General features: G+C 44.7%; 1 protein-coding gene and 1 long non-coding RNA gene across 5 annotated transcripts in view; both read right to left on the bottom strand.

Annotated features, from left to right (window-relative positions):
• Positions 1-14,163, bottom strand: part of LOC141726926 (uncharacterized) — a 425,545-nt gene that overhangs the window by 289,518 nt on the left and 121,864 nt on the right. The gene's annotated exons all lie outside the window — the stretch shown is intronic.
• The window catches only part of LOC141726829 (E3 ubiquitin-protein ligase KCMF1-like), a 146,526-nt gene that overhangs the window by 29,400 nt on the left and 102,963 nt on the right, over positions 1-14,163 (bottom strand). For all 4 annotated transcript variants that reach the window (XM_074531930.1, XM_074531927.1, XM_074531929.1 and 1 more), the window contains one exon: positions 13,990-14,157. In XM_074531930.1, coding sequence (XP_074388031.1) covers positions 13,990-14,020 — 31 coding nt within the window. In that variant the 5' untranslated portion in view covers positions 14,021-14,157. The remainder of the gene's footprint in view (positions 1-13,989; positions 14,158-14,163) is intronic.

The following is a 14,163-nucleotide window of genomic DNA, read 5'->3' as shown; positions in this document are numbered from 1 at the left end:
GTCGGGATCCGCGCACCATGGGGTTTCAGTTCTGGGCGGACACGGGACCAGACTGCAGGATTTTTCCCCACACCCTAGTTGCAACACCATCAGCAAGCCAAGTAGATCACCTGGTGTCGACAATCACGGAAACCCTTCAGGCCAATGGTTTCAAGATTGCGAGCGCAAAGATCAAGAGAGAACTCCGTGTGACCTTCCTGGGAGTGAGGATCACAAGCTCCTACGTGACACCCCCCGAGGCGAAGGTCAGTCGAGTCGTCAAAGCACTACACGACGTACAATACCTGGTGGGATCGCTGCAGTGGCTTCGCAACATCGTCCTGATTCCTCCCGAGGTCATAAACCCTCTATATGACCTCCTGAAAGGAAAGCACCCCTGGGAACCCAAGGAGCTGACGCCGCAAGCAACGAGCTCCCTCGACTTCATCGAAAGCCAGATGTCCACGGGCACACTCGCCAGGTGGAACCCAGCCATTCTACTGGACTTATATGTTCACTTTACACCGAGGGGGGGGAGTGGGAGCACTGGCTCAAGGACCTTCTGAAAAGGCCCGACCGATTCAATGGGTGGTTCTCGGAAGACCTGCCCGTGCTTTCTCCCCGGGAATCGAATGCATTTCTAACCTCATCATGAAAGGCAGGAAACTCGCTTTGAAACACCTAGGGACTGAGCCGACAAGCATCCACCTTCCATTTTGCAAGCAACCGACCTCGGAGTCAGCCACAATATCGGAGTACCTAGCCCTTGCTCTCACCGGCTTCGGAGGAGAAATCTCCTACTGCTCCAAACCACCCTGGACTAAGCTGCTGACCGTAGTCGACATGGACATACCGCCAAAGGTCAAGGACCGACCGCAGCCAGGACCAACGGTCTTCGCAGACGCTTCCTCCACGACTTCAACCGCAGCAGCAGTGTGGCCGGCAGGAGAGCAATGGCATTGCGTCAAAGCATGTGACCCCACACTGTCAGTGCAAAAGCTGGAGGCGACAGCAGTGGTCTTGACGTGCGGACTCTTTCAAGAAGAACACCTCAACATAGTAACGGACTCTATATTCGCGGCAAGGCTTTGCCTAGCCATGGCAGGACCAGGAGTGTCTACATCAGCAGCAGCCCTAATGCTGGAAGAAGCACTCTCCTCACGACAGGGCACCGTGTCAGTCATTCACGTTAACAGCCACGACCCAGTCAAAGGTTACTTCCAGATCGGCAACGACAAAGCGGACGCCGCAGCAAAAGGCGTATGGACGTTGCAGGAAGCTCATCAGCTGCACGAGTCGCTCCACATCGGAGCCAAAGCACTGGCGAAGGGATGCGGGATCCCGACCGCAGACGCAAAACACGTGGTAGCCACTTGTCCTCATTGCCAGAAGTCACCCCTATGGACCTGTGGGGTCAACCCGAGAGGTCTCAAGCCTTCAGAGATCTGGCAATCGGACTTCACCTGGTGTGAATTACTGAAGCCCCGAGCGTGGCTTGCAGTGACAGTGGACACTTATAGAGGAACGATCATAGCCACACAGCACCCCAAAACAAACTCCAAGGCCACAATTTAGCACTGGCTGACAGCCATGGCTTGGCTTGGTATCCCCAAGCAGATCAAAACGGACAACGGGTCCAATTTCACCTCCAAACCAGTACAGGAATTCGCCTCAAAATGAGGCATCACATTAGTGCAAGGTATCCCGTATAACAGTACCGGGCAGGCCATAGTAGAGAGAGCAAACCAGACCCTGAAAGCCAAGTTAGAAGTATTGGCAAAGGCAGAGGGCTTTGCCAATGCCATTCCCTTGGGAGATCAAGCGCGTATGCTGGCAACCGCTTTGCTAGCACTGAATCAGTTCCCTAGGGGAGACGAAACAAACAGTCCTGTCCAAAAACACTGGGCCAACCGAACGCTAGAGGAGGGCCCACAGGTGGTAACTAGAAACGAGCTGGGCAAATGGGAACGGGGCTGGAGGCTGAGGCTCACGGGGAGAGGGTATGCGGCTGTCAAAAAGGACGGCAAAGTCAGGTGGTGTCCACTTAGACTGACGAGAATTGTGAGTTTCTGTTTACAGGACATGCTCATAGGACGTCCTCGTGACGCGTACATGCCCATCCCAGAGCAAAGTGACAGACCACCAAGCCGCCAGACAGCGCCCGAGAGACCCGCACGAGTGAGACCCAAGCATTAACGGTGTTTCTGTGTGATTTTGCTGTTGGGGCTTGTTGCCAGAGGGCAAACCAGCCCAGACCACTACCCCCATCGGTCATTCAGGTGGGTCATGGGACACCTTAGTAGCGACAAGGTGCTCAGAGAAATCACCACACCGAACGCCCCATCCTTCGTGCTCCGCGTTACCGACCTGTTCCCAGGACAACCAAAGGTAGACCCCTATTCCCCACACGCCACACACATGTACCTATCCTACTGGTGCCCAGCTTCAAACCCAGGAAAAAGCTACTGCAATCACCCAGAGTGGGGATATTGTGAGCACTGAGGCTGCGAAACCATAGTTACAGATGCCAGACCGTCGGGGCCTGGGTAGGATCCACAAGAGCCCGACAAATTCTTACAGTTCGCCTGGGCACCCAGCGGCTGCAAAACACCCGTCTTCCTCCAGGGAAGCTTTTATCGCAATCACCATAAAATCCCAAAAATTCGGAAATGCACTAGCTATAACATGACAGTCTTGCAGCCACATTACCCCAGTTGGGCCATAGGCCGAACGTGGACAGTTGTCCTTCAAGGGTCAAAAGAAAGAGTGAATGTGCGAATTATCAGGCTCCAACCGTCGGCGCCCCGAGCGGTCGGACCAAACAAAGTGATTAAAAGCGTGCCGAAAGGGAAAAACACAACCTACCCTAAAACCTTACCCACTAGAGTCAGCAAAGTCCCAACCGGCCATGCGGAAGCCTTTCAGACAGACCGCGCGGCCAGGTCGGACTCAGAACCAATCCTTCGTATGTTAGAAGCTACCTTTATATCCCTGAACGAATCCAACCCTAACCTAACCGAATCCTGCTGGTTTTGCTACGATGTCAAACCTCCCTTTTATGAAGGAATCGCTTTAAACACTCCCTTCAGTTACTCCACAGCCGATGCCCCTCACCAGTGCAGATGGGAAACCCCTCGCAAAGGAATCACCCTGAGTCAAGTCACAGGCCAGGGCAGATGCTTTGGCAATGCAACCCTAGCTAGGCGGAGAGGCAACATCTGCACCAAAATTGTCAAGCCTAACAGGAAAAACAATAAGTGGGTAGTCCCATCCGCACCTGGGATGTGGGTTTGCCAGCGATCTGGAGTGAGCCCCTGTGTGTCCCTTGCCAAATTTGATGACTCTAACGACTTTTGTGTCCAAGTTCTGATTGTTCCTAGGGTCCTGTACCACTCAGACGAAGAAGTGTACCACCTTTTTGAGGAACCCAGCCGGCTCCACAAAAGAGAAATAATAACAGGTGTAACTATCACGATGTTGCTCGGTTTAGGAGGAGCAGGAACGGCAACGGGTGTCTCAGCCCTAGCGACACAGCACCAAGGACTGTCCCAGCTGCAAATGACCATCGATGAGGACCTGCAAAGGATCGAGAAATCCATTTCTTTCCTGGAGAAGTCAGTCTCCTCTCTCTCGGAAGTGGTCTTGCAGAACAGGCGAGGTCTGGACCTCCTGTTCATGCAGCAAGGAGGCCTGTGTGCCGCCTTGAAAGAGGAGTGCTGCTTCTATGCAGGACCAGACAGGAGTCATAAGAGACTCCATGGCAGAACTCCGAAACAGACTGGCTCAGAGGCAGAAGGACAGGGAAGCCCAACAGGGCTGGTTCGAATCCTGGTTCAATCAATCACCATGGCTAACCACTCTGATTTCTACCCTAATAGGTCCATTGGCATTGCTGCTTCTAGCGATTACCTTCGGACCTTGCCTGCTGAACAAGCTGGTCTCATTCGTTCAGGCCCGCCTGGAACGGGCCAACATCCTGTTCATCGGCCGTCGAATCCAACCAGGGAACACTGCCAGCCACAAGTCCTAAACTTGACTGGCGAAAACTTACTCAGATTTACCAAACCCCCTTTTCCTTATCGAACTACAACCTTATACCTCATTTCAGTATATGACTACCTCATTCATTTGTGAAAAAGGGGGGGGAGATGTAGCAGATAGGGCCAGGCGTTCGGAAGATCTCGTGATGTTACGGGAAGACAGGGCCCCTGTTCCCTTAGATAAGAAAATTAAGATAGGAATGCAGCCCCCTAAACCAGATGCCAGTAATTTTCCATTTGCCCAGTAACTTTCCATCCCTTACTAACCATAGATGGTAAAGACAGACCCCCTTTTGACGTAGAAGCCCCTTAGACTATAAAACCCCTCGAGAAGAGATAATAAAGGCCTTTGATCGTCTACCACGTTGGTGTTAGCGTGTTTCTTAGGCCCGAGCAGCCCTGAAGAATGGGCCGCCGTGCTGTCTCTTGAAACCAGGTCGCCTTTGCCTTGTATCAGAAGGCAACACCTTCCCACATTGATTCTAGTTTAAAGTTCTCCTGATTAGTCCCATCAGCTTAAGCCCACAGACCCATTTGTCCCATCCAGGACAGGTGGATTCCATCAGGCCCCAGCATACATTGTCTTCAGTGATTTAAAATCCCAAAGTTTGGTACAGGCACCAGTCCTGGAGCCAGGTATTGATATCCTGGGCTTGCCTGATTCTTCCAAAGTCTCCTTCCATTACTGGAAGGATTGAGGAAAACACTACCTGTGCTCCTGAACTTTTTTAGGATTCTTCCCTGGGCTCTAAAGTCTCTTTTGATTGACCTTACTTTTTTTTTTTTTTTTTTTTTTGCTGACACTTTTTACATTGTTGAAAAAGCAAGAATGGATAATAGTCTAAAGGCTGAATTAGTCTCTTCAATCTTGTGGCAACATTCCTATTTCAGGCCCGGAGAGGCAGCAAGCTTCTCTGGAAAGAGGGTCTGGTCTGAGAACAGGTGCTTCTGCTCCACACAGGAGGGAATCAATGACCATAACTCCATGTTGTTTCTTCTTAGTGCTGGTCTGTCATGGTTTGACGCTGGCACAATGCCAGTGCCCCCATGAAAATACCTTCTCCCTGGTGTCTACTGTGAGATGTGACCAGGAATAAGCAAAGCAGGCTCCAGCTTAGGAATAGAAGGGAAAAAAACATTATTAACCTACAATATATAAAAGAAACACACAAAACTCAGGATGAAAAACTTCCAAACATTCCTCTTCCCCCCAACCAAGTTCCGAATGCATCACAGTAAGACAAAACCTTGGACTCTCAATTCAGTTGCCACCCCTCAGATCACCAACTCTCAGTCCATCACCACCCTTCAGATAATCAATTCTCAGTTCATCAAGAGGAGAGGAGTCCTTCTTGTGCCATAGGCTTCCCCTGGAAACACAGCTGAAACCTCTTGTGTTCCCATGTCACTCATGGCACCACCCAGAGAACATTTGCCATTGTGGCCTCTTCCTTCCATGTCCAGTGCTCTCACCACTGCACATGGACCAGAGACGATTCTAGGGTTTTCCTTTTAAGGGTGCTTTGTCCAGTTCCAAAAAGAGCACAGTCTCTCACTTTCGGGACACCTGTCCCCCCCAAATTTCACCCCCTGGGGCCGAGGGGTCTCAACACTGAACTCTGTTGGCTCTGAGCCATTGCCTCCCCCTGGATGCAGTCTCTGTTTCACAGGAAACATGGTTCTGTCCATGGCTATACAAGAAAAGTCCAGCCAAAGGCCACTCCATTATCTCCTGCCACCTAGAATTCTTCTCAACTTCTCTCGGACATCTTTCACTTGCACGGACTTTCATCACACTTGCCCATTTCCTGCTATTCATCCCTATCTTTCTTCTCATTCAACTGCAGGAGGATCAGCATTTGTAAGGTTTCCATCATCCAAGAAAAGGGTTAAAAATCTCAGGCTCTGCCTGTCCAGAACTCCCACGGCTGCCCTGCCGGGCACCTTCTTGCTGCACCCCCCCCTTCTCCTTCTCACAGGTTGTGCTATCAAATTTCAAGGTGGCACAGGCACAGGCTAGCGCGCTCTCTCTCTCTCTCTCCTGGAGGGCGGGGAGGGGGAGGCTGCCCGATATCTCTTGGTGCTCCTCCACCCTTTCATCCACAGGGCCCAGGCCTACCTCACCTGGCCGCATGGCTACCCCTCCCCTGCCCAGCCACAGCAGCTGGGCAGGGGAGAGGTCTGAACTCTTCACTCACCAGAACCCAAGAGAGATTTTCCTGGGAGTTCTCTGCTTTTAACCCCCGTGTTCTCAGAGGCGTATCCATGTCCCCAGTGGCCACACCAGGTGCCAATATTCAAATCTGAGCACCTATTGGTTTGACCACAGCATCCCAAAAAACTCACTTCCTGTCAAACCACGACACGGTCTTAATGCAGGTTTTGTTGCGAGGGCTTGGGCTCTCTGACCTTGACAAAACTGCTTGCACAGGTCACAGGTTCCTCCTCTTTCTCATTATGAGCTTCATTTACTGTACCCATGGGTTTGTACCTGTTCTATAAGGGTATGTGAGAGAGTAACTTAGAGGGTAAGGAGGTTACTTTCTCTTACTGCTCCATGCTGCAACTTTCTTCTACCATTTCTTATCCCTTGTGATACTGCCTTCCCTCTGACAGAAAGCAGATCCTGGACCCGCCTCCATAGTGGCCATGTTGAGTTGGCTTCTATACATCATAGATGGCAGAGTACAACTCCATTGATGGAGTGTCAATCTCCCTCTTAGACTCTCAAATACTCCTCAGTCTGCTGCTGACCTCCTCCTGAAGCTCAGCCACCAAGCAGAGCAGTTAATCAATCTGGTCACAGCTCCCACAGTCTTGCTTGCAATCACTTTCCATCTCTAGGAATATCCCTTCAGACATCCCACAGCCAGAAACCTGGGTAGTTGCATCCTTGAATAGGAGCTCTGTCTGTATGGCTCCATTGGTTTTCCCAGATGCTAGAAGCTCAGGAAAATCAGAGGACACTGCTTTTTGCCAGGTGGCTATCATGCTGTTGCTGCTGTGTGCCTGCCTACTACAAATATATATGCTTGTTTGTTGCAGTCAGCTGGACTGATTATTTTTGCCTGCTTAAATCTCCTGTGCTGCCTGGTGCAGGCTCTGCCCCTTGCTGTCTCTTTCAGTGGGTCTGGGGTCAGTTGCTTGGGAACACCCTCTGTTCAAGACAAGCTTCTACTTGTCCACATGTATCTCTCATGGATTTTTAAAAATTATATGAGTAACACACTAATCCAAAGGTGTGTTTACTTAGAGACTTGCAAAGAAAAATATTGTGGTTTCCTAGATGGTTTCTATATGCACAGAACATTCACAAGATGGTTGGAAGAACTTTTTAAAAGTTAACATTGAATGTTAATTTATAGCTCCACAAGCAAGCATATATCAGTCCTCTTTTCCCTATGAATCATGCACCCTTAATGTTTATGATGATGCTGTAATTTAACCCTATATGTAATATACAAGAATAACTGTCATCAGGGAAGAAATAAGTTTAAACCATATATCTCAAATAGTGACCAGAACATTTAATTAATATATACTGTTACACAAATATTTTTACCTTGTGAAAAAACAGAAAAGTAAAGTTTAAGAAGGAATATCGGTGTTGTATTGCACTAAATGGTTCATTTAGTTGTTTTGCACTAGGTTTTGTATTTTGCACTGAATAGTATGTTTGTATCCTCATGGGATTCCCCTCTTGTATCACGTGGTCTTCCCCTCTCCCCTAAGCCCCAGTGGTGGTGGTTTCTCCCTGGTCTACTCCTCCCCTTGTCCTCTCCTCACTTGTATCCCATTGGCTGTGGCCCCTCTCCTCCGCCCCCCTTCCCCTGGGCTTAAAATCTCTGGGGAAGAGACCTCTGACCTCTTTTTGCCTCCCTTGGACCTCCCTGGAGTGGTTCCACAACAAAGTGGGACGATCTTACCGAGAGGAAAGAGCGCCTCTAGTCTTTTACTTTTGTCCTTGTAAGACTGCGAGGGGCCAGGGTCCAAATATCTAGAAACTTCAATGATAGGATTTTCAAGACTAGATTTGTATATTTAAATGTGTCTTTCCAAACTCTGGATTCTCAGAGCACAGATTTCAAAGTCATTACAAGGCAGGCTTAGGGCAAGCAGCTACTAGACAATTAAAGATAAATGAGATACTTCTCTGCTCAGAGAGCTCTGAGAAAGAAGCTATATATTGGTATATTCAGCTGTTTTGAGCTTTAATTGATATAGGAAATAGCATAATGTGTATATTTAATACTTTTATTTTAAAAAAAAGCTAAAAAAATTACTAAAAAAATAAAAACTTCAACAACTATATTTATACTACAATCACAGAATTGTTAGGTTTAGAAGGGACCTCTGGAGGTCATCTAGTCCAAACCTGCCAAGGCAGGGTGACCTAGAGCAGGTTGTACAGGAACACATCCGGGCGGGTTTTGAATGTCTCCAGAGAGGGAAACTCCATGCCCTCCCTGGGCAGCCTGTTCTGGTGCTCTGCCACCCTCAATGAAAAGAGGTTCTTCCTCATGTTGAGGTGGAACTCCTTGTGCTTTAGTTTATGGCCATTGCTTCTTGTCCTGTAGCTGGACACCACTGAACAATCTGGCACCATCCTCTTGGCACCTGCCTTTGAGATATTTATATACATTAATGAGATCCCCTCTCAGTTTTCTCCAGACTAACCAGGCCCAGCTCCTGCAGTATCTCCTCATAAGAGAGATGCTCCAGACTGCTAATCTAACGTGGGGCTGAGAAAGTAAAAAACCCCTTTATTAATTACATGCTAGTTGTGCTTGCTCTATAGAGGGTTAAAGCAGTCAGTAGCCATGTTGCTTAAATTCATAATGTCTCTTGGGGTAGAAGCCTTCATATCGTTCTAGTCTCTAGGCTTTTCTGAGGTTTCAATACCTTTCTAGCCACTAAGATTATGGTCCCTAACACGTTTTTACAGTAAAGGGGCATGGATTAAAATAACTGTTGTGCTGGGCTTAGTGATAACGATTTATAAGGCATTTACAAAAATACTAGAGTCTGTTCAAGATATGTATAGTTTATAGTTTCTTCATCCTACCCTGCGTCCCAGTTCCAATAGTATGTTTTGGGGATTCATTAGTAATTGCATACAGTTTGTTAGAAGAAGAGCAAAAGATGAGGCTTTCCAGCCTTTCCTTCTTCTTCTTTGAATCTATTATGTCACTTTTTAAGAAAGTTCAGTTTCCCCTAAATGTTAAAGAAACCATCTTTCTAGTATTTAATCTAATAAGGTTTCTTTATATAGTCTACAACTTCTCTAGAATGAGAGCTGAAATAACCAGAAGAGCTAATGAGACCCCTAACCCAGAAGTAGACCCAGGCGTGGAAAATCCTGAGTAGTGTGGAGAATGGGAAAATATGAACCAAACCCTAAAATAATTTTCTAACCCTGTAAACTGGGATTTTCCACGTGAACATAATTCAGAACCCAGCTGAAGTAGGGAAATACCTGAAAGAGAAGTGCCATAATAACTCTAAAGAAAAAAAGCTCATTACAATAAGTTAAGTCCTGGCCTATGCTTATCACACACTGCTAAATACTGTAAAGCAGCAAATAGAAGCAAGAGGGCAAGGAGATAAATCAGCAGCTACCCAAATCACTCAAACTACAGCCAACACCTCAACTACTCAAGTTGTAACTAAACCAGACAATAACCCTAAACCACTAGCAGTCACCGCAGGAAAGAAGCACACAAACAAAACCAATCAGCCAATAACCAACAATAATAATCCAGGAGAAAGACCCTCAACACCAATTACTGATACAAAAGCCAAAGTGAAAGCAACTGATACAGAAACCACTATTAAGTCCTATTCCCTGAAAGACCTTCATGCATAGTAGAGGTGGCCTTTGAGTCCTACTAAAATAGATGTATTGTACTTGAATATCTCTGTATATTTGTTAACTCTAAGCAGGATATGTAAATATGTCTATATAAAACCTGTTCCTGTAAGTAAAAGAAAAGGGGGAAATATAGTAGAGGTGGCCTTTGAGTCCTACTAAAATAGATGTATTGTACTTGAATATCTGTATATAGGCCTTGCCCCGGTAGGTCCCAGTTGTCCTTCATTGGGCTGCAGCTGTGGCTAGTGAAGATAACTGGGATAAAAGGGGGTGGGTTGGCCAGTCAGGGAGAGACTTGAAGGAGCCCTGACTAAGAAGGAACAACATGCAGAAGAAGGAGTGCGTGCTGTGAAGATCTGCAGCCATAAGAAACCACTGAGGAGGTATGGGACTCTAGAAATATGATAACAACAGTATGGGACTCTAGAAATATAATAACAACATTCATGACCTAAGAAAGGATTACACTCAAAGACCTAATGAATCTATAATTAGTTAGTTAGTTTGTCTTTAAGATACTGCAGGCAAAACTACAATTTTAGACAGTAGTAAAGCAAAGCATTTAAGATCCTTGTCACATGATCCCGTCATCAACCAAAAAATTATGAGGGGGGCTAACCCTCACAACCTCTAGGCACAGATCCTAGAAAGTGTAGCACAAAGATACCTGTGTGCAGACAATCTCTATATGCAACAAACTCAGTAGAGGACCATAAAACAAAAAATTCAACACTTAAGAGAAATAGTAGTAGCAGAGATTGTCTTCCCAGATGATGTACACACTATAAATCCAGACTTAATACCATATACATCCATAATGTAGAGAAACTTGTACGACTTAAGCCACAAAAATACGCTTCTGCTTTAAGAATAATAAAGCAGGATGACAGTAAAGAGACTGTACTTAATATAGTGAAAAAGCTCTGAACGTATACAAATGCTATACATAGCCCAACACATACCAGAATCACAGCAGTAGAAACAGGTCTGCAAAAATTAGAAGATAAGATAGAAGAAAATCACAAAAAACTCAAAAAAGAGATTAAAAAAAGCTTTCTCCAAATCTCAGCAATACAAATCAGAAGTTTTAGTATTCAATACAGAAGTTCTCCAGATAGAGAAAGTACACCCCACAAACTGAGCTGTAGTTCTTCCTATGTGATTGCAGAAAAAACATGAAGAGATAAAATAGAAAATTTACTACTGCTCTAACACAACAAGTACATGAATTAAAGAAAAGCAAGACTCAGAGAAGTTCCACCAAAAGGGAAGCAGCACCAGTAACCCATAACCAAACTGCCATATATGATGATGATGACAATATTTTCTATCCCCTTAAAAAAACCTCTAAGACATATACTCAGGGAAAGAAGCATAACCAGGCTTAGAAGGGCCCTGCCTCTAGCCAAGTAGAGGCTAGAGAAAACCGTGTTTTTTAGACTGTATCAATTCATTAGCCTGACACATCTAAAACACAAAAATATAAAGCTTTAGTTGACACTAGTACACAGTGCACATTAATCCAATCAAGATGTGAGGGCAGAATCTGTTTCTATTACTGGTGTGACAAAGAGATCACAAAATTTTACTTTAGTAAAAGCTGAGGTAAGCCTGACTAGAAAAGAGTAAAAGAAACACCCTATTGTAACTAGCCCAAAAGCCCCATGCGTTTTAAGCATAAACTTCCTCCAAAGTAGATATTTCAAAAACCCCAAAAAACTCAGATAAACATTTAGAATAGCTGCTATAAAGACAGAAGGCATCAAACAATTAAATGCCTTACCTAGACTATCAGAAAACCCATCTGCAATAAGACTCATAAAAGTAGAAGAGCAACAAGTACCAATTACCACCTCAACAGTATACCGCCAACAGTACCAAACAAATCAAGATGCTGTAATCCCCATCCACAAAATAATCCATAAGCTAGAAAGCCAAGAGGTAGTCAACAAAACCCACTCACCCTTCAACAGCCCTACTTAGCCTATACATAAATCTAAAAGAGAATAGAGATTAACTGTAGACTACCGTGCATTAAATGAAGTGACTCCACCACTAAATGCTGCTGTGCCAGACATGCTAAAACTCCAATACAAGCTAGAGTCCAAAACAACAAAGTAATACACCACTATCGATATTACAAATACATTTTTCTCCATTCCTCTGGCAGCAGAATGCAAACCTCAGTTTGCCTTCACCTAAAGAAGCATACAATACACCTTAAACCAACTACCTCAAGAGTCGAAACACAACCCCACCATCTACCATAAAATGATCCAGACTACACTAAAAAAGAATGAAGCTCCAGAACATCTACAATATATTAATCACATCATTGTGTAAAGACAGCAGCAAAAGTGTTTAAAAAAAGAAAAAAATCATCCAAATTCTCCTAAAAACCAGCTTCACCATCAAGAAAAACAAAGTCAAGAGACCTGCTCAAAAAATCCAGTTTCTAAGAGTAAAGTAGCAAGATAGACAGCGTCAGATTCCCACCAACGTCATCAACAAGATCACAGCAATGTCTCCACCATCCAACAAAAAAGAAACACAACCTTTCCTAAGCACCATAAGTTTTTAGAGAATACACATTCCTGAGTACAACCAGATTGTGAGCCCTCTCTACCTAATCACCCACAAGAAAAACACTTTCCACTGAAGCCCTAAACAACAACAAACCTTTGCCCAAATCAAGCAGTAGATTGCTCATACAATAACCCTTAGCCCAGTCAAGACAAGACCAGATGCAAAAAACGTGCTCTACTCTTCAACCAAGAGCCCATAGTTTGTCCTAAAGCCTTTAGCAAAAAGTACCTAGTAAGACTCAAGGCCGACCACTAAAATTTTAAAGTCAAAGCTATAGAAAGTCTAAATCCAACTATACTCCAACAGAAAAGAAAATTTTAAAAGCCTATAAAAAAGTCCAAACCACCTCAAAAGCAATAAGCACTAAAACACAACTCCTCCTAACACCCTGTCTACCAGTGCTGGGGTAGATGTTTAAACAGACAGCAAACAGACAGCAAGACAGAACTCTCCTTTATTTTAGTTAGTTTTAGCTAGCTAAGGCAAAGAAGTTCCCTAGACTATGGTTTTTGTTTCCTTTTCTTTAGACCTGTTTAAACGTGCTCTAAACTGAACACCCAGAAGAGCACCGGCAGCTCGCACCTGTAACCCACCAGGCCGAGCCTGGGCTGCAACATTTCCAACGCCAGAAGGACTGATAAGAGACTGAATAAGCCAAGCTGCAATCCAAAAAAGAAACTTTTCTGAATTTATCATCTCTTCTAGAGCAGCAAAAGGTTTTATTGTTTAATATAGTTTAAGTTTTATTGTTTGATAAAACGTGGTTTTTCCACTTTTCTCCAAAGAAGTGTTTTTTCCTGAACCAGTTAGAAGAAAGGCCAAGTAAATCTGCTTTTCTAGAAAAACCCCTTTGAGGGTTCTCTCCCAAATTTGCCCTGAACCAAGACAGCCTTCTAGGCTTAAAACAGGTATATGAAGAAATAAGCATCCAATGTTTTAAATGCAAAGATTTGTTATGAAAGTATATCCTGAATTGTAACATTCATGTTATAAATATGATGTGATAGAAATTACTCAGGGAAGAAAACCAGTAATTTAGAGGATTACTTCTTAGCCCTTGCCACTAGTCTTCCACATTCAGCACAGCCTACCACTCTTGCTGCATTAAAAACCCCTGATGAAATTACAAAACAACATTTTCCCTAAACTCTCACTATTATTTCTTTTTTTCACTATGGTACTTTCTGGTAGAACATATTAAGGGAAGGAGGGGTGGGTGCATGTAGTTTTGTTGCACCTTTTGAATTGAAAGTTAATTTAGGAGCAATCCTTTTTATCAGATAGCTATCTAATAGCCTGATAATGTGCTGTGTGCCAAAACACTTAACCCAAAAGAATAAAACATCTTTCATATGCTAGAACCAAAGACAGAACAAGCATTTTATCAGGAGACAGGAATTTGCTATGATTTTCAGCATGCTATTTGGAGAGGAAAAAGTTCCCAAGTAGTGAAATAAAATACAAGTTTTTAACTACTGCAAACAGCTTTAATATAAATAAATTATTACTTACCAAAATCTACTCTTGTTAGTATGCACTGCATTGGATGGTCAGTTGTATGCCTTGTTGTTGTTGCACCACTCTCATAACAAGTTGCGCACAAATCGTAATCGTAGCAAATTAAACACTTGTATCTGCGACCTCGAAAATTTCCTTTTAAACATGCATCACAGCTGACACCTGTGA

The sequence above is a fragment of the Zonotrichia albicollis genome, chromosome W (genome assembly GCF_047830755.1).
Source record: "Zonotrichia albicollis isolate bZonAlb1 chromosome W, bZonAlb1.hap1, whole genome shotgun sequence".
NCBI lineage: Eukaryota > Metazoa > Chordata > Aves > Passeriformes > Passerellidae > Zonotrichia > Zonotrichia albicollis.
The sequence above is the reverse complement of the archived record's forward strand: the minus strand, read 5'-3'. Positions and strand labels throughout refer to the sequence as shown.